Source organism: Carassius gibelio, chromosome B5 (assembly GCF_023724105.1).
Source record: "Carassius gibelio isolate Cgi1373 ecotype wild population from Czech Republic chromosome B5, carGib1.2-hapl.c, whole genome shotgun sequence".
NCBI lineage: Eukaryota > Metazoa > Chordata > Actinopteri > Cypriniformes > Cyprinidae > Carassius > Carassius gibelio.
Genome location: NC_068400.1, coordinates 12,109,068 through 12,130,395, shown reverse-complemented (window position 1 = coordinate 12,130,395; position 21,328 = coordinate 12,109,068). Strand labels below are relative to the sequence as shown.

The 21,328-nt window shown below is 34.1% G+C and overlaps 1 protein-coding gene across 1 annotated transcript in view; it reads right to left on the bottom strand.

The window, feature by feature from the left end:
* gak (cyclin G associated kinase) overlaps positions 1–21,328 on the bottom strand; it is a 39,369-nt gene that overhangs the window by 3,046 nt on the left and 14,995 nt on the right. Inside the window, exons 11-26 of the mRNA XM_052556396.1 lie at positions 18,830–18,950; positions 16,567–16,616; positions 16,329–16,477; positions 15,250–15,372; positions 14,943–15,076; positions 12,257–12,451; positions 12,053–12,170; positions 9,554–9,633; positions 9,262–9,455; positions 5,537–5,701; positions 4,277–4,702; positions 3,384–3,518; positions 3,022–3,162; positions 1,792–1,878; positions 1,456–1,713; positions 20–168 (exon numbers count right to left, since the gene is read on the bottom strand). Of these exons, the coding sequence (XP_052412356.1) occupies positions 20–168; positions 1,456–1,713; positions 1,792–1,878; positions 3,022–3,162; positions 3,384–3,518; positions 4,277–4,702; positions 5,537–5,701; positions 9,262–9,455; positions 9,554–9,633; positions 12,053–12,170; positions 12,257–12,451; positions 14,943–15,076; positions 15,250–15,372; positions 16,329–16,477; positions 16,567–16,616; positions 18,830–18,950 (2,525 nt within the window). The remainder of the gene's footprint in view (positions 1–19; positions 169–1,455; positions 1,714–1,791; positions 1,879–3,021; positions 3,163–3,383; positions 3,519–4,276; positions 4,703–5,536; positions 5,702–9,261; positions 9,456–9,553; positions 9,634–12,052; positions 12,171–12,256; positions 12,452–14,942; positions 15,077–15,249; positions 15,373–16,328; positions 16,478–16,566; positions 16,617–18,829; positions 18,951–21,328) is intronic.

Here is a 21,328-nt window from a genome sequence, read left to right as displayed (position 1 = left end):
TTCTGCTAACCAGTCGTACCTGAAGTTTGAGAGGGTCCATGTCTTTAGACAGCTCCTGCTTCCTCATCTCAGCAATAGTTCTGGGCATCTTCTTGTCAGGTTTGGAGCCAAAACCCTGTGTTGATAACAGATCCTCAAAGTCATCCTGTTTCACCTTGGGCTTTGGACCTGAAAAAAACCAATATAGCACAAATAAAAACACATTTATGACTGAGATGTGTTAAAGGGATAGTTCACCCAAAAATTTAAATTCTGTCACCATTCACTCTCTCTTAAACTGATCCAAACCTGTATGAGTTTCTTTTTTTTCTTAAACATAAAATATATTTAGCAGAATATTGTTGAAGTGCCCCTATTATGGATTTTTGGGAAGTACCCTTCATGTAGTGTGTAACACAGCTCTAAGTGAATGAAAACATCTGAAAGTACACTGTGTATAAAGTTATTGTCTCTTAAACGAAAGAGTCCATTCTGAATCATTGAAACGAGTCATTTTTAAAACGAATCCCTTTCATGTTGACATCAACATGAAACATTAGCATATTACCCGCCCACTTGTTGCACAGACCTGGGACAACTTGGGCTGAACGAAAATGCTAATTCATTCTTTGCCATTCTGAACTCAATCGCACCAATCCCCACAGATTAGCGTGAAACAAAGGAGGGGTTAAAAAAATTAATCGTTGAGTGAATCATTTGGAAGTTATTGAGCAAATGAGGTTTAAATAAATGCATATTATAAGACGATGAAAGATTTTTTTGACATTGCATGCATTTCAACCTGTTGTTGGGGACTCCCAAAACCAAAATATGAACATCATAACCCATGATAGGTCATGTGAACTAAACGGTTGACAGTAGCCACTGACTTTCATAGTATGGAAAAAATACTGTAGGAATATTATGGCTATAATACTACCATCAACTCTTTGGTGATCAACAATCTTCATATTATCTCATTTGTATTCAACAGAAGCTCATACAGGTTTGGAACAACTTGTTATCCCAAAATGTTATCCCTTTAATGAATGAGAAATACACCAGACAGTCCAGGATAATTATTTCATCCATGAGAGGCTGACTTAATCTTGATCAGAAATATACTATTTTAAAGCTTTAATACTGACAAGCAGATATATGAAACCAAAATAATAACTACAAGCATACAGCAACAAATTTAAGATTACATCTATATTTGATTTGCTTTTTAGAACTGATCTTATTTTTGGATCATTAGTCATCTAAGCTAAGAAAATACTGCAGGTGTCATAATGCTAGATGCTACATAACAAGAGATGGCATTTATGGGGTGAAAAGTGTGAAAGGCCAATCATAGCGCAATGGAGGCAGTGACTCCTTTCACATCATATTAAATGTTTTCTGCTACTTTACTGGAACATGTATAGATCGTTGCTTTTTTCATGCATATTCATTCTGAAACTGGTAAAAGCATACCAAAGCCTGGCCCACGGATCCCCCTCTCTTCTCGTCCACCAATCACACTGAAAGTAGGATTGTAGTTTGGTTTAGCCGGTTGGGAAGCAGGTTTGAAGGGCTGGGTTTGCGGTCTAGGCGCTGAGTTTGGAGGCATCCAGGGTTTACTGGAGCCAGAGGAGGGCAGAGGAGTCTGCCACTGCTGACCTGAGTTCTTAGGGATTCCTGCAGACGACGCCGCTTTCAAACCTGAGCCAGAGAAAGCAGCACTGGACGAACCTAAACACAAATCAGGGTTAGAGTGTTTTGATATATGTGCGATATATGAGAAAGCAGATTTTACACAGTAAAACATACCAGGTAGTGTTGAGGCCAGATTGCCCAGGTCTGCGAAGGGGTCAAAGCTTTGAGATTTGGCTTTGGAGAAAGATGAGACTCCTGAGGCTGCACAAACACAAAGTCAATGGGTTAAATGCTTTAAAGCCTGCCGCAACTGGTTTACGAGCACTCTAACGATTAAACTGAAATCTGATTGGCTAGTAAACTTAGGAAGTGTTTGACTAGCATTTTACAATTGTGTATCAGTTGGTAACATTAGGTAACAACATTTCTTAACAAGAACTAACAATAAACAAAGGATCTTTTAATCTTAGCCTCAATCTAAAAAAAAAAACATATATATTTTAAAATAAACTTCAAAGTAATAATAATTAAAAAAAAAGCTGGTTGCCAAGGCAACATTTCCCCTTTTTATCTTATGTACTAAAATAGTTTAAATAAAAATCAAATAAATATCAATGAAAACTATACAGACGTAAAACAAATTTAAATGAAAACAGAAATTGTAAAAACAACCAATTAAAAATATTAACTATAACTCTCTTAATGATACATAAACGCTGTGAACAAACATGGACATTTAATAAATTACTGTTATTAAACTAGAAATTAAGGTGCCACTTATTTTTGCAGATACTTCTTATAGTAATAATAGTAAATTATGCTATATAATAGTAAATAGCAACTTAATAGTCAAATGTAAATAGTGAATTAAAAGCTAATAACTTTTAATAACGTTTTCTGACAATATCAAATGTGCCGATATGATAAACATATTTTGCAGATGCTGATACTGCTATGCAGTATTGTTTCAAAACAACACCAAGACTCTTTTGTGCAGAGATTGTAAACAATTTTTTTTTTTTTTTTTTTACAAAAACTAAGTTATTTTTTATAATGAGAGTACATTGAAAGTGTTTTTTTCCTGACAGATGTAGTGGTACATTTTCGGCCAATTCCAATAACTCTGATGATATTATGCATCCCTTCAAATAACCCTAAACCAAACCCTGATCCTATACTAAGTACATGTTGTTAATTAATATTACTCCATTATAAATTCTACATTTACATTGCATCAAGGAAACCTTCAAATAAAGTTTAATCAAAATATCAAAATATATACATATACACACACACATACACATTTGATATCAAACTGGACCTTATTATAAAGTATTACCAATTTAAGCAAGTGTCTGTTTTGACTGATTTACGGTGTGGTTATCTGAATGAGTGATTGATTACCGCTCATGGTGGGTTTGCTGGCAGCAGTGCTCATATTAATAGTCGTGCTGGTTCCTCCTGTGCTCCAGTTTTCCCAGCCTCCTAACAGATCAGGCTGACTCGCTGACGATGTCATCTTAGGAGTCTCGCTTGCTAACTTATCTGACAAAACATTTCAAACACATATTTCAGAGGTAAACTAATGTTTACTTATCTTTAAAATAATAATAATGACATAAATTGACAATACATTAACTAACTGAAATCCTCTCTAGCCACAATTTGTGTGTCTTTTTAAATACTAAGACAATAAACAACTATACTAAATAACATGTTGTAGTATTCCAGTGTTTTGAACTGAAGTATATGGGAGCAGAACTCACTGAGGTTGAAGAGGCTGGAGTTGGATGCAGGAGCTGGAGCTTTGAAGCCACTACTCGCACCGTCTGACCCCAGGAGGTCACCAAACAGATCGGAGCCTGAAGACGCTGACCCCACACCGAAGGGGTCAAAGAAGTCTACAGAAAGAAGAATCAGTGCAATTTAGACTGACTGAAAACACATTCATAAAATGTTAAATTAAATTAATTAATTAGAACACTGGGGAAACATCAAAGAACATGTCCGGGTGATATTTTCATAAAAATATCCAAAGAAAAACTAAAACATGATATTTATTTAAATTATATTTGCATTATTTGGTCTGTCCTCATTACTGTGATGCATCTTGTATCTGTATTTTCATTATTCTTCTTGATGGTGACTAATATCTTTAATAAAATAATGAACAATCCTATAGTGGTATTTTCTATTTTAATTTGAATCATTACCTCCTTTTTGCTTCAGTTATTTATTGTTACTTTGTTTTTATTGTTGTATGCTGTTGCTGTTTTATATATATATATATATATATATATATATATGCATAAATAATGTTACAATATATATATATACACAATTTGAGAGGAAAATGAATTGTAGCATTAAAACAAATTGTTCCTAAAACAGTCCTTCTGTAACCAAAATATTAATGTCTTTAGATTTTGTAATTTTTTTCTATATAGTATACATATATATTTATTAATGTATTGTTGTCATTTTATTTAAAGCAAACTGCCGTACATTGTTTATACAAAGATGGTCCAACTTTAACATTGGGTCAAAAACATAGTTTAAGGTAAATAATGCCTTCCAGGTGTCAAACCTGCAACCATTTCATTCCCAGTTTATTGGTACTCAACAGTACATTTAAGCATTCACATACACAGTCTCTTACCTTTATTAGTGGTTGATGCCGGTCGGCTGGATGTGTTGGAGAAGAAGAGATCTTCTCCTGTACTTTCTCCCATGAGGTCCTCTGCATTAGCCGAAGGCACAGCGTCGGGTGGAGGGGCGAACAGGTCGTTCAGTAAATCACTGTTACTGACAGCACTTTTCAAACCCGTCTCATTAGCAATGCCTGGCTGAGTGTTGGAGGCTGGAGGACTGGGGTCAGAGTTCAGGCCGAGCAGGTCTTCTGTGTCGGGCTGAGGGTCAGGTGGTGTGGTTGTGAAGTCTGCCCCAAAGAGTGGTTCACTATTGTCACGTGACAGAGTCCCATCGATGGGGGCGGAGTAAGACACTGATTCCTCCTCCGAGCCGCCACTCAAATCATCCTGGTCCTCCAACTGGCTGTCAGAACAATCGAACTGCCGAATACCATCTGTAAATACAACATAATACAGGACAGTTAACAGCTAAAAAGATAAAGAAAGAAGTGCTTTGGTTGGCGAAAAGATGATACTCCACATTTTAACATCGCACATTAAAAATGAAGTGTTTAACTTTTCGTATAGACAAGTTATGGTAACACTTTTTTTAAAGAATAAGGTTGTTAAAGGCATCAAAAATGCATCGATTCACCCCCCCGGAGCCATGTGAGGCACATTTTATTATGGATCCGCATGCTTAATTTGACTACTATTTTTTGACTACCTACTCCCATTCCAATGCTTGGAAGAGCAAGGATAATTTGTAATATAACTCCAATTGGATTGGTCTGAAAGAATAAAGTCATATGCTTTGAGGGGGAGTAAAACACAATTTTCATTTTGGGGTGAACTAACCCATTAATATTAATTAACTGCACTTGTTAACATCAACAAACAATGAAAAGTGTTTCTAAAGCACTTATTTTAATGTTCATTTCAGTAATCACTTATACATTTTTAAATAAAAAGTTGAATGTTTATAATATTCATAGTTTTTTTAACGAAAAATTGACTGTTGTACTATACACTTTCAATAACTGATGTTAACAAATATTAATGAATACGGTTTCTGTGTATGTATTTCTCAGTGTTAAGGATTGTTAATGTGTTAACAACCCAACTTACACTTGGCAGGGAAACTGTCAAAGAGTGTATGAATTTTTTGCTCTCATTCATATATATATATATATATATATATATATATATATATATATATATATATATATATATATATATATATATATATATATATATATATATATAAAAGTTTTAAATGTTCTGTATACCTTCCCAGTCAAGCGTCTGGAAGAAGTTGTTGGCGTTGGTGTCAGTGCTTTGAGGAGAAGGGGAATCTGGGTCGTTCTGTGGCTCTTCAGGTGAACGCTCTGGCTGGGCCGGTTCAGAGCTGTAACAGGCTGTGGAACCAGGCTGACGTGGAAGCTCTGGTTTACCTGATCAGCCAGAAAGATTAAGAACAAAACAGATGAAACTCATAGAAAATGTGTAGTATCATAATGAAGTTATGAAAGACGGTAGTATTTGAAACTTGTACAGATAAAAGTAATACCATATGTGACCCTGGACACAAAACCTAAGTCTTAAGTGTATATTTTTCGAAATTGAGATGTATACATCATCTGAAATCTGAATAAATAAGCTTTCCATTGATGTATTAGGGTCAGACAATATTTGATCAAAGAAATCGAAATATTGAGAAAATCACCTTTAAAGTGTTGCAAATGAATTCTTAGCAATATATATCACTAATAAAAAATTGAGTTGTGATATATTTATGGTAAGAAATGTATAAAATATCTTCATGTAACCTCATTTTTAATTAAAATCCCCAAAAATATTTTGGCATAAAATAAAAATCAACAATTCTATCCCATACAATGTTTTATTGGCTATTGCTAAAAATATACCCCAGCGACTTAAGACTGATTTGTGATCCAGGGTCACAAATTTCCATGCAGAACAAACCTATGCAATCTCAAAATAATGTATTGCTTTTACTTAATTAAACATTCAAAACATGTATTTAATTCCATTTATTTAATTATATATATATATATACATATATATATATATATATATATATATATACATATATATATATATATATATATATATATATATATATATATATATATATATATATATATATATATATATATATATATATATAGTGCAAAAAAATCAAACGCGTTTTTCAACCCGCGATTTTCCAATGCGTCGCTTCAACCCGTGGACATTTAAAACAACCGCAGACTTGGCAACACTGGTTCAGGTGGAGCGGCATTTACTGCACAGAGCCGTAGTCTACCGACAACTAACACAAAATCGACAAAGAATCGCCTGCGATTTTGAAATCGATTTTGTGTGGATTTTCTGTGAACTATGGCTGTGTAGTAAAGGCAAACCAGTGTTGCCAAGTCTGTGGTTGTTTTTCATGTCCGCGGGTCGAAGTGACCCCAATACAAATAACGTGATAGTTAAATTTTACCAAGAGAACCCCTCCAAAAATGTGTATTTTATCGCCTGGAATGAAATGCGATTGGGCTAGTTTTGAGAAGTAATTGGGCAGGTTTTGTTTTGAAAACCTGCCAATCCTGTTCTGAACGCACGTGCTGGAGATATACTACTAATCACAGGAGAGCCTTTACTGACAAGATGCGCATGAAAATCACATTCGATTTTTTGCACAGCCCTAATATATACATATGAATTTAAATACATATATGTACTAATATATCACTGCATACAAAATAAAGGTTGATTTATATTGGATTTTGCTAGGGATGGGTATCGTTAAGGTTTTAACGGTATTACTACTCTTACTGATACTGCTTAACGGTCCGGTACTTTAATGGTATTCTTATCGGTACTTTGTGTTGTCTTACTTTGTGTTGTGTTAGGCGGTTGAAAACTTTGCATTTCTCTGTCTGCACAAAATGCACTTTTGAAAGATGTTTTGACAGATTGCTTGTGTTTCCGCCCTTACATGCAAAAATTTGCACGTAAGACAACCAGCATTGTCTGCATCAACTCTAGTGAATAACCACACTTTGGAAAGTTTTGCTGTCTCCACCATTGTCACTCTTTGTATTAAGCAGGAGTTTTCGTACTGTAAGGGGCCGTTCACATATCGCGTCTAAAAATGCTAGGCACGCTGCTTTCTGCTTTTTTTTTCCCCATAGCCTTCGGGCACTTGCGCTCCTGAGGAGTCTGCCGTTGCTAAGCAACCATGACCTGCTCTCTCCATGAAAACGCGGAGATTTCAGCAATGGATAAATGGATTTGCAGCACTAAAAACTGCTTGCAGTAGCTCTGCTACTAAATTAATTTCAAAAACCCCATACAGCTATCAGCTGTTCCTTCATTTTGGCTGAGCTTTCAACGTTATTACGGAAAAGGTGAGGAAGCTACATGACTTGCGGTGCGCTTGCGACATTCTGAAAAGTTGAGATGTTTTTAACTCGATGCGTTTGCTTCCATTATGAGCGTGCATACCGTGCGCCTACATTTGAAATAACGAACTTGAGCATGCAAAAGATGCAATATGTGAACGGCCCCTTATGCGTGTGTGTGCGCCGCGCTCGTTCTTGTTGTGTGTGTGTGTGTGACTGACAAGACAGCCTCCGCGGCGCGCATGAGACAAACGTCTTAATAATATCGCAAATTAGAAATGTTTGGTAAGATAAAATGTGCACAATAACATAATAAAGCAAATCTCTTCGCCATCGTCACTCTTTATTATTAAGCGGGAGTTTTCATACTGTTATGTCTGTGCGTGCGCCACGCTCGTTGTGGTGTGTGTGTGACTGACAGACAGCCTCCGCCGCGCATGAGAGATCTCGCAGATCTCACAGACAAACATCTTAATATGTTCATACATTAGAAATGTGGTGAGATTTGGTGAGATAAAATGTGCTCGATAATATTATTAAGCAAAAATACATAGTACTTTAATTTTTACCCCTCCAGTACCAAAAGCAGAACCGATACCGTCAGATCTTACTGATACTACGATATTTCATAATTTAGCCCCGGGGCCATTTTAATACTGGGTTTCGGTACCCATCCCTAGATTTTGCAGATATAATAATAAATAATATATTTAAAGAAAGGCACTATAATCTACAATATACTCACTATACTAGGGGGGAAAAAGGTGAGAACACTGCGTTGATCAGGGCATGCTCCACACGGAATTTCTTTTACACACGGATATTTGCTTTACATGCTCATTTGTAGTTACTTCAAAGTTTAAAAAAAAATATATTTTGTATTACCTTATATGTCCAAAACTGTAATTTATCACCAAAAAAAAAAAAATGTTGTTACAACATTAGACAAAAATTACTGTAAGACTGAACATATTTGTTCAAAATCCCATGTTACAAAAGATAAAACTAGCAGATCTGCCCAGAGCATAATCATGCTTACTTTTCCAATACAAATAATTTTTATATTAAAATGTTATGGCCAGTCTTGAAGAAAAAAATTAGTAAAATACGACTAACTTTTTAAGACTAGTGTAAACAGTTTAGGCAACCATCCCAAGTTTTTAATTTACCCTTGTAAGATCACAAGTACCTTTGCAAAACTTGTAAATATCTATATCCTTAATATGTTAAATAATGTTCTTAGTCTTTACTTCTTTTGACAGTGAAGAATTAAATGCTAGATAGAGTTTACCTGTTTAACCAAATACCAATAATATACAGAATAAAAACAAGAATGTGTTACTTTTAATTAGAAAACAAGTCTAAAATGGACAAGGACTCTTATTTTGAAATGTCTATGCTTTACTACTTTTTCTAGCCGCTCATTGCAAAAAAAAAAAACAAAAAAAACACACACTCTTATAACCATTCACAAAATATTACAATATGAACACTAAGTAAACACTGTCATAATTCACCAACAGTGGATCATAAGCAGTCGCTTGCCATAAATGCCCAGTGATCATCACAAGTTTAATAATTACATTACTCTCAAAACTCACCAAATTTTGTCAGGATCTCTTGCTGTTCATCTCTGTTGGAGAAAAGGATCTTGGGATTGAGTCCTTTAGTGGCGAAGTTTTCCCAAGGCGGAGTCTTGTTGCTAGGGCGATCCTGAGGCTCCACCTCCACATTTACATGCACCTGGAAGAGGTCGGGGTATTTCTCCTGGATGTCGCAAGCATCGAGATCATACCTGCAAATACACGCAGCACCATCATTTTAAAAGAGCATTATATTTTGATTCACAACAGAAACTGATGTGAGATCATTAAAAAGTAATGTGAAACTTACTTGGCAAATTTGACAGTGGAGGCATTTCTGGGCACAAACCCAGTATGGAACTGGATCTGAAACATCTTCATGGAAGCCATCTACAAAAACCACAACACAGCATGTTGGCAATGACTGAAACAATGAGTGGAAATGGTCAAGTTTCGAAAGCTTCTAGTGTGAAGTAGGGTTGGGTGATTTGTCTACCAAATTTCGGTGTAGGGTTGGGCGATTTGTCTACCAAATTGCGGTGTAAGGACTGCTGTGGAGCAGATTTCATTTAATTAAAACATTAAATGCATTAAAAATAGGCATTTTGGGTGTAGCCTATTTAATATACTGTATTTTTCGGACTATAAGTCGCACCTGAGTATAAGTCGCATCAGTCCAAAAATACTTTATGATGAGGAAAAAAACATAAGTCAGACTGGACTATAAGTCGTATTTATTTCGAACCTAGAGAAAACATTAGGGCTGCACGATTCTGGATAAATTGAGAATCACGATTTTTTGATCTCATATAGAGATCACGATTCTCCTACGATTCTTTATTATTATTATTACTATTAACATTATCATTATCACAAGTATATAAATTAATTATTTTATTTTGCAAGGATTCTTTAAATTGATCAAGTGTGACAAAGACATTTATAACAAAATATTTCTATTACACACAATTATTGTTCTTCTGAACTTTCTATCAAAGAAACCTGAAAAAAATCTACTCATCTGTTTTCAACATAATAATAATAATAATAATAATAATGTTTTTTTTTGAATGGCAAAACAGCATATTAGAATGATTTCTGAAGATCATGTGACACTGAAGACTGGAGTAATGATGCTGTAAATACAGCTGCACACCACAGAAATAAATTACATTTTAAAATACATTCAAGTGAAAGCAGTTATTTTAAATGGTAAAAATATTTCAAAACTTTACTGTTTTTGCTGTACTTTGGATCAGATAAATATATTTTGGTGAGCAGAAGAGACTTTAAAAAAACATTACACATCTTATGGTTCAAAAACTTTTGACTGGTAGTGTATATATAATATATTTAAAACCCCAGTTCTTTTAATATTAGAATGATGAAAAAGTTGTTTAGATCACTGATTCAACGACTCACTCATAAACCTACTACACTTGTTTCATTTCTGGATGAATCAGCGTTTTTGAACGATTCTGTTGAATGAAAAATTAATTCATTGACAAATAAATTAAGACACTTGTCGCCACCTATTGGTGAAACAATGCAATCGACACAAACGTTATTTAAAGCGCAGTACTTTCAAAAGGGGATTTGTTATATTTTGATCGCTGCCATATAGACATCAATGTTTATATTTAAACTATAAACTTTATCCCAGTATTTCTGTGATAATATAAATGACTGTAAGACAGATATAATACTGTGTAGTTGAAAAGACTGTTTGTGAAGATGTTTCTTAACCAAACATGGTAAGAGCTCTCTCTGTGTCAGCGGCAGTGCGCGCACAGATTTGAATGATCCGGTAAGACTTTGTCAAAGGTTTAACAGACTCGGGGAATCGTCGTCTTTTAGAAATGAGATCGAGAGGGTGTCTGAATCGAGATCGCGATCTTTTAACGATTAATCGTGCAGCTCTAGAAAACATTACCGTCTACAGCCGCGAGAGGGCGCTCCTTGTTTTCAGTGTAGACTACAGGAGCACTGAGCAGCATAGAGCGCCCTCTCACGGCTGTAGACGGTAATGTTTTCTATTGGTTCAGGTCTCTGAGTTCATTTCTCTTGGTTCATGTCAAATTAATTTTGATAAATAAGTCACACCTGACTATAAGTCGCAGAACCAGCCAAACTATGAAAAAAAAAGTGTGACTTATAGTCCGAAAAATACGGTAGGTTAATTTAAATAATTCGATTTTTTTTTTAATTCTTTGTTTAGTTTGTGTAAAAGATCAATTAGTCAATAATGCTTTTGCCGTTTTTTGCGCAATAAAATCTTTACTGTTTAAATTGTGTTCATTTAAAGCGATACTCCACACCAAAATGTAAATTTTGTCATTAATCACTTACCCCCTTGTTTTTCCAAACCCGTAAAAGCTTTATTTGTCTTCAGAACAAAATGTAAAAAAAGCCGGGAGTCTTATGACTGTCCCATAAATTGCCAAGTAACTTACACTGTCAAGGTACAGAAAAGTATGAACAATACTACGCTATTATGACCTAATCAGAAAAAGAATATTAATTATGTTAAGTATAAATAATATATAAATGTAAAAATAATAAAAAATGCAATTATTATTAAAATAATTCATAATGAATTATACAAAATATTAAAAAAAAATCATGCAATATATAATTCAACTTACCATAAATTATAACTTTCCAACTGTGCTATATAAAAGACATTGTTGCCATTTATATCATAACAATGGAATTCCTAAAAAATCTCATTTTCTTTGCATTTGTTAATTTATGCTTATTAAAATGCACTGGGACAGTATTCATAAATATCAGTCACTGTGGGCCTTACTTTGGCCTGCAGACGTCCCCCCAGTGTAGAACGTGCGTGATAAATCACTATCAGCACGTCTCCCTGCACAGTAATATTCAGGGGAATCTCCGCTCGCCCGTCCTCCGTCTTAAAATCCCTGCAGAAATACCAAAGGTAATTAAGAGATACAGACACTGTGTACTTTCTCACTTTCAATAATATCTATTAGCAAAGTTGTCTTACTTCATTCGGTCATATTCCTGTGAAGTGGTTGCGACGCGCTCGTCACTGACGTAGACCTCACAGAACGGCCGACAGCCATTTCTCTGCTTATTAAAGAGCGGTACGGGAGTCATGACGACAGAGCGGATGGTTATAGGCTTGCTGTGGGGAATTATGGGCTCTTCTGCCATAATATCACACATGTACTCAATATACCTACAAACAACAACAGTCATCGCTTAACGCAATTCATCAACATACACCTACAGCTAAACTACTGATTTTGACCTTGAGCTGAACCCAAATTTACAAGGCTACACCCAAGACTTTTGTATCTTCACCATGGCAAAATTAACAAAACTGTTGGACATATGTAGCTCAGGAACAGAATGTGTAGTTGCTTTGACTAAGATATTAGTCAAGGTTTTTTTTACAAAAAACTGTGATTTATTTTTAAAAGCCTATTTTCACTCTCCTCTCTGACACTTTCTTTAAAACAGGCTGGTACTTTTCTATATGCAAAAGATCATATTTTAAAAGATTTCAATTAGTGCTGTCAAACAATCAATCATGATTAATCACTTCCAAAATAAAAGTTTTTGTTTACATAATATATGTATGTGTAGTGTGCATATTTATTATGTTTATATAAACACGCACACATACAGTATATATTTTGGATTTACATACATAACATTTTTCTTAAATATATACATGAATGTGTTTGTATTTATAAATACATACTAAATATACACAGCACACACACACACACACACACACACACACACACACACACACACACACACACACATACATATTATGTAAACAAAAACTTTTATTTTGGATGCAATTAATTGTTTGATAGTACTCATTTCAATACACCAGGGTTTGAACAAAGAGCTTTACAACATGATCATGTGATTGCTAAGAAAGCACCATTAGCAATCTGCAAAATCAGGGTTCATCATCTAAAATCAGAAACTCCTAGTCTCACAATCAAATGCAAATTGTCACAAAAATCTTTAGTTTGGTCATATTTTTTATTATGGTGACTTAAAATTGACAAATAAGGTACTATTTGTTAAAGATGCACAATGGTTGTTATTTGATTAGTTTTTAAATTATTTACGTATTTAATTGTAACTATTTATTAATGAACATGATTATTTAAATGTATTTCTCCGGAGTTTGTTGGTATGGTTTAGTTGGGGAGAGATTGAAAGTATGTAACAAGTGTCAAATAGGTTCATTCTTGAAATTACAAATAATTTACAAAAAGATACACAATTGTGGGTTTGTCTTTAATTTGCGCAAATCGCAAACTACTGTTCTTATGTTGTCGTTAAAAAGCAATAGAGAAGCGTTTATACTGTAATAGGGATGACTGCTTAGCAAGCACCATTAACATTTAGCACAATCATCATGGTTCATCATCTAACATCTATGTTCTGGAATGAGACATTTGACCTCATTCTCATGAAGGGAGATCATTACGATCTTTGCCAGGAACCACACATCCTCACAAGTAGATTTCACACATCAGGAGATGTCATACATGAGATATTTGCACAAATGTGTGCTTGCTGTGTTGCAAAGTTTGCCTAAAAGCACCCTTTTACATTTTAATACTTTTATGAATAACTGAGGTGACTGTTCGGACTTTCATAAAACATCTATAAAAAACTTTTTTCCATAAAGTATTTTTTCTGCATGCATTGTTTAAGTCACAAGGTTAACCAGCTTTAAATGGTATAAGTTAACATATAATAACTGAGGAAATCCTTTGTATTTTAACATTTATCTTATAAGTTATTTTGTTTCATATTTGTATTTTTTATTAAATTTTTGTTAAATATGTATATATAGTTTTAGTTTTTAGTTATTTTAGCTCTTTAACTTTTTCTAAACAAAAATGAGAAACAGCTTGGCAACTAGCTGAAATAAAATAACAGTGAATGAAATGAAAAAAGTTTTCACATATTTGATATCAAGTAATGAAAATAATTTTGTGGTTTCAGTTTTAGTTAACAATAATAACCGTGGTTATGGTTAAATAAAAATACAACAAATATTTTTGTTAATTGAAATAAAACGATTCTAAAACAAAATGTATATTAGAATGTATATTAGATGATGTATATTAGATGAAATTATTTTTTTTCCCCCTTGGCAACTAACTGATTTAAATAAGATGAAATTATAGTACTAAAACATAAAAAATGATACTAAAATGACAAAACCACAAAACAAAATCAGTAAAATTAAAATGCAATGTGAACATATACATTCCAAACTGCAATAAATTTTTTGATAGCATACAAAAATGATCAAGTAACGCTGCCAAGGTTCTGGTGAGCAGCAGAACTCAATGTTCCGCTCAAGGTTATGTCACTTCCTTTACTTTTAGCTGACAAAGTCAGCTCCAGCAACCACACACATTCACACTTGGTTAGAATCAAAAGAGTCCCATGAGCTTGCGAAGTTCGGCAGAAGCTCTTGGCGAGCCAAAGAACAGTTGTGGCAGGAAGTGACCTCAACACTAAAGAACCGTCACACCTGCGGCTCACTGCTCATGTTCATGCACCTGAGCTGCTGTATTAATCCTTGAGCGTCTATTTCTGTTCTAGAACAACCTGCCCTGACACTGTGGTGTGTGGTACGTCTTAATTCAAAGGAACAAAGTGAGAAAATGACAGGAAGTTGTTACCGTTTGTGTGAGGGCGAGATGCCCGGTGGGCATCGCTTCATACTGAACATGTAAACTGCAGCCTCAGCTGTAGAGAACAGACGACAGAAACAGAGGAATGCACAAACCACCACGGCCGACGCTGCCCGTCCATCCTACAAAAACATGAAGATGACAGGACACACCTAAGACAAATGTTTCTTCAGAATATGCCGAATTAAATGAATGAATGACATTAAAACTAAGATTTAAGAGTGTAAAAGTTTGTTTGTGGGCAGTTTATATAGTAACACTGTTGGAAAAGGGTGGTATATGTGTGTTTACTCACCAGACAATGTACGATGCAGATGTTCCTCTGATCCTGTTTGAGCCACTGGTGCATGTTTTTACATATATTGTACAAGTTGTTCAGTGTGGGAGCTCGTCGAGGCTGCCAACCGCACTCTGATACCTGCACACACACCACACAATTATGAGTTTTATCAAGTAAAGCATGTAGAGCCCTATGAAATATTTTTTTATTTTAATGGTTGATTTATTATTATTATTTTGACAATACTAGGGCCCAATTAAATGTTAGATTTTTCAGAAAAATTGGTTCAGTAGTTTTTTTGGGATTAATAATTTAATTTCAGTTAACTGTCACGAGGTAATCAAATAAAGACAAAGCAGCAACAAACTAACTCATCTTTTAAAATGTAATCAACTGAAACAATTCCTGTTATTTTTTTTCCCTTTAAGTGCTATACAACAAAAGTTTACCAAATCACAATTTGATTAAATGTCAAAGCCCACTTTTGATTTATTAATCCAGATTCCATGACGTTCCATGTTATATTGTAAATTAGATTTTAATGACTGGATTTCATAATTTTGTACGTGTTCTCTGCATCACAGAAACCCTTGTGCTTTAGCAATAAACCTTAGAGTAGATGGCAAAATTTAAAGGCGAGGTGGACATTACCTTACCACTAGTGGCACAAAAAAGAAATGCAAAAATAACGACTGTTTACAAACAAAATATAGCCCCACCCCAAATTCATGCCATTGCTTGAATCAGCCTGTTTTTTTTTTGTTTTGTTTTTTGTGTTATTTCAGTCTTACTTATAAATGAATGTTTTTTCTATTTTCATATTTTATGCTCATATATTCTGTTTTCATTTTAATTTAAGATCTTGATAATTTTTTTTACATTTAATTTACATTTTACATATTGAACTTTAGGATTTGTATTTTATTTTAGTGCTTCAAATTAACAATGTTTTTTTTTTTTTGTACGTTTATTTGTTTTTGATAACAATAACAACACTGATTTATGAGATTAGGATAAACCATCAGTTTAGATCCCTGTAATCTATTAATAATTTGCATTAGAGAAAAGCTATCTGCTTTGCTCTCCACTCTTACCCTGTTGTGAAACCTGGCCGGCCTGTAGGAGCGTTTGGAGAGGTTGTATACTGCATAATGACCCGCGTGTCGAGAATCCAGGAACAGACGCACATCCTCAATGTTATTCTTAATGGCAGATTCAACACCTTCAGCTGGGAAAGACATGACTGTGAAAAAAAATACATATAGACAACTTTATGTTAGTGTTCAGGTCTCCAAAATGAATCTGAAAGCCGTATTCCACAGATGAGTGTACCTGCTACTCTGGAGGTGATGTAGGATAGGTCCAGGTCTCCTTTAGCATAACTGAGACAGAATAGGAAACAGATTTAGATGCACGAACACAACAACAATCCAAGCACTAAAAAAACATCTGGATTACAGGCTAAACATCGACATAAAACAGGTAATGGCTTGTATTAAAACTCAACCAGTGAACAAACTTTATAACAACTTTTGCGGAAATCTGGGACTAAAAAGGCAAAGACTTCAAGGAATAGTTCACTCAACAAAGAAACGTTGACTAACTTCTATTCATTCTGATATATAATACATTTCAAATGTTTGGGGTCAGTACGATTTCATTTATTGTACTGATTTTATTTGAATTCCGTTTCACTATATTACTGTTTTTACTGTATTGTGATCATCGTTTTTAGAAAGCTTGGAATATAGTGAACTATTCCTTCGAAGCACTCAGCAGCGATCACACATGTGGGTTTAGTAGGCAGCCTTTTTAACTTTTAAGAAACTCTACTGATCAGGGTAATGCTGTACTGATGGAAGCAGACTCTGGTTAAGAACAAACAGTGAACAAAGCCGTCAGATGAAGGTGGAGTGAAGTTCACACACCATCTCTGCACATACACACATAACGCAAACATAGACACACAGGCGCTGTCCCATAGTTACCTGGAGCTGAAAGGTGTTGGAGATTTGGGACCGAGAGACGTGATTCAGGAACAAAATGAACAACACAAGACAATGAACAAAACAAACTGAAAGAAAAATGGGCCAACTGAGGAGGAAATAAACATGACAGACTTTGTGGAGACGTGAGGGGGTAGTTATTAAACATGATTAATAAATGCAAACAGATTATGGAGGGGGAGTGGAGGGGAATTTATGATCTGGTAGATCAGTGTGTGTCATAAACAAAACCCTGATCGAGTTTACCAAGAGATTAATGTCCAGTCTCTGCAGTTAGACTCATCAAATTATGATCCAATCAACATGGACTCAGAATTGAAGACATTTACATTCATAAATGTCATTAGTTTTGAGTATGATGTATAAATAGGATATAATAACTAGCACGTACACTGTGCAGGAATAATTGTGCAGCATGAATTGTAATGAGGTGGTATACTGTCATTTGGATTTGAGTCAGTGTTGTTATTGGCAACTATAATAAAAACATATTTAAATTACGTTCTGCTAACTTAAAGCTGAAATAAAATAAGGACTAAAATGACAAATTACTAATAAAAAACCAAACAAATTAAAAACCAAATAGAAAAAAGAAAAATATGAATATTTAAAAATAAATAACAATGACAAAAAACATAATAAAACTACTAATAATGAAACAAAAATTTTAATAAAAGCTTAATATGATTGTTTGAAAAAAGATGAAACGCATAATATTACTAACATTAAAACAAAAATGTAATTAAAAAATTAAAGCTAAATATGAATATTTGGAAAAAATCATAAAGACATAAGACATAATATAACTAATACCAAAACAAAATTAAAAAAAACATTTAAAGCTAAATAGTAAAATTTACAATTCATTGTCTTGCTTTGTTCAATAACAATGACAAGACATACAATTACTTAAAATTAAACAGAAATTCAAGCAAAAATAAAACAAAATGACAAGAGACTAAATTTCTAAAAGGTTAAAATAAAATTAAAGCTAAAATATATTAAAAAAAAAATTACTAAAAGTTCAAATAAAATTAAAATGAAAAATTGACAATATAAAAACTAACGCTAATTCAAATGATTAAAAACTACTATAATAGTAAATACAAATGCATGTAGTGCAATGTTTGGATAAAAATCTCCCCTTTTAATAATAATATTATATATTATTATATATTATAATTTCAAAATGAAACAAAATATTTATAAATTAAGAATTCTCTTGCTAAATCCTCTATCTGGATTTGTTCATCACAATGTCATCTCTCTGTGAAGTATACCTGTAATGCTACTGCAGAATTTGGCCAGGACTGGAAGCTAGTAAAATTATTCTGCCAACATTTTGAAACCTCCTTCACGAGGCCTTAAAATGCTACAGCTCATTAAAAAGAGCCTCTATTTATACTTAAAGCACAGACATTTGAAAACATGCTCAAAGACAGCAGCGGGTGCCATTTTTTGTGAGCTAGATTAACCGCCAGCAGATTACTAGTACTCTCTCCAAACCAAACACTTGAGCAAGGTGTGTGCACTAGTTAACGTGGGACAGCTGAAGGGGTGTTTTACTGCAGGCTGAATGCATCGCTCACCTGGCCACCGACTGGATGACTTTGGATGAAGTGTCTTTGATGTTGGTGAGGAATCTTTCGGTTCCTCCTTTAAGAATATCCAGGAAGCCTCCACCCATGGCCGGGTCTGTGTCATACACACCTGGAGATGCAAACACACACACATAACCGCAGGCCAATGCTTGTCAAAAGAACTTTTCCGGGACTACAGCTTTGATTAATATATTTGACATATGCACACAAGAAACGTCTCTTTGCAATGACTCTCAATCAACACTTGTCAAGAACCAAGAAATGTTCTTTACAACCCAAATGATCAGATCTAGGGGCTAGTTCACTCTAAAAGGCCAAAGATTCAGGCCAAGATATTTAAAAGTTCTGAAAAAAACTACTATGTAAAAAAACACATCTTCTGCTCATCTCAGTTATATTGGATTTTCATGCTCCTAAACGTCTTCTGAAGGCTTAGATGTCTAAGTTGCTAAAATAATAACCATTTATTTAGAATGACATTGCCAATATAGACTAGTACAGCTGGTTCTGCTTCTATCATTTTATTATTAATTAGCCCTACTTAGAAAACATGAGTAAATGCTTTTATTGATCCCCACATCAGTGCATCCTTATTTATATTTATATATTTATTATAAATTTGTTAAAGTACGAAACCAAATAACTAACATATATTAAAAATACAAAATTACCATTTAATATTATTCATACTATTCAACCAAAAAGTATCTAACTAAAAATACTAAAATGGTACCTATCGAACCGGTATGCACCGAAACCGAATCAGAACATGGATTTCAGTGCCTCATTTCGGTGCCTCTTAAATGCCTGAGCGATCGATTGAAATATTTGTCCTGGTTCTTCTAAATGTACACCAGAAGCACTGGCGTCGCTAGGCTTTTTTAGCGGGGCTATAGCATTTAGTCTCTCAGCGTGCTCTTCAATCCGCAGACCGCGGTGGAGCAGCGCAAGCGGACTCAAACACAAACAGAGGACACAAGGTGTGTATTTATCAACAGATTGTCAGAATATCTGTATCTGTGCAGGTCCTTGTCATAAATAAAGTTTACAAACGTTCACGAGGGAGCAATCGGTTTCCCATCTACTGTAAATTTTTCGCTCCGTTCACCACTCTTCACATCACAGCTGTTTCCTCCAGCGACAATCTAGCCCTTAACACATATGAACGCATACTTTAATAACACTTAGTTAAATATACTTAATCTATACTTTATATTTACACTACTGTGCAAAAGTCTTCGTCTTAGGCAGTCTGTTGTCAGACAGTCTGCTTGTGCATTCAACAATCTCACTAGATTATTATTAAAATTAATGGCAAAATGAATGTTTGGAAATGTAAACTGATATTTCCTACTGACATACTACAGCAAAAGATATAAATAACTGGCTTAAAACCCTTTTTTGGGGTGAAAATACTAATGTACCTAAGACTGTATGCTACTTTACAAATGAATGACAGTCATTCACTGTATCAACTGATTTAAGACAGTGACAGACAGCACTCATTTTAACTAAATATCAGAGTGATTGACAGAGATACAGTAGAAACATTATGTGTGGCTTTGTATTAAATAATGACCCAGATCATGAAATACATTTATTAGCCTTAGAGTAAGGGAAGCTTGGGAAATGAGAGCATCCAAGGAGTGTGTGAATGCTATGGATTTCTTTTAAATCTTAATGCTTTTTTTTTAATGAATTAATTAATTTATTTTTATAGAAGTATCGGTTCAGGCACTGTTTAGGCACCGTAAAAAAGTATCGAAATGCCACCGGTTTTGGATAAAACCCAATCGATACCCAACCCTATTCAGAAGTTGCATCAATTAACAATAATGCGCTGTGAACTAAAATGAACATAGCATGAACAATTAACTAGGGCTGCACAATTAATCAAGTTTCTAATGGTGATTACAATTATGGATGCCACAATTATGTAATCATTCAAAGCGGCAATTAATTGTTCAAAGTCCACTTACATTATTCTGCGTGCTTAAGTTGCATTTTTCTTTCTTTCTACATCTTTTCCATTGTTGTAATTTTGGTTCAAACACTTTAATACCATTCATTAGGGGTGTGACAGCGAGACACTTGTCCCACGAGACGAGACATGAGACTGGGTTCACAAGAACGAGACGAGATTTTTAAACTTTTTTAAAGAAATCCTCAATGATGAAATATATAGGGAAAAATAGTATTTTATTCAACTGAAAAACACAAAACTGCAAAAGGTGCATTTTGAAATCATTTATTTTTTCTGCCTTTTTTATAGTTAAATTACATTGTATTAATTATAAAGCATGTCTAATTAATTTAAATCATGAAACTCATGACATTTTCACATAAATGTATTAAAAGTTTTTAAAAAGTACATGTTTAGGGCCCTATTAAATATTTAATTTTTTCTCACTATATTACTTAACATTTTCTTACCATTTGAATGCATAAAACAACTTGATTTATTAATTTTACTTTTCTTAACTAGCC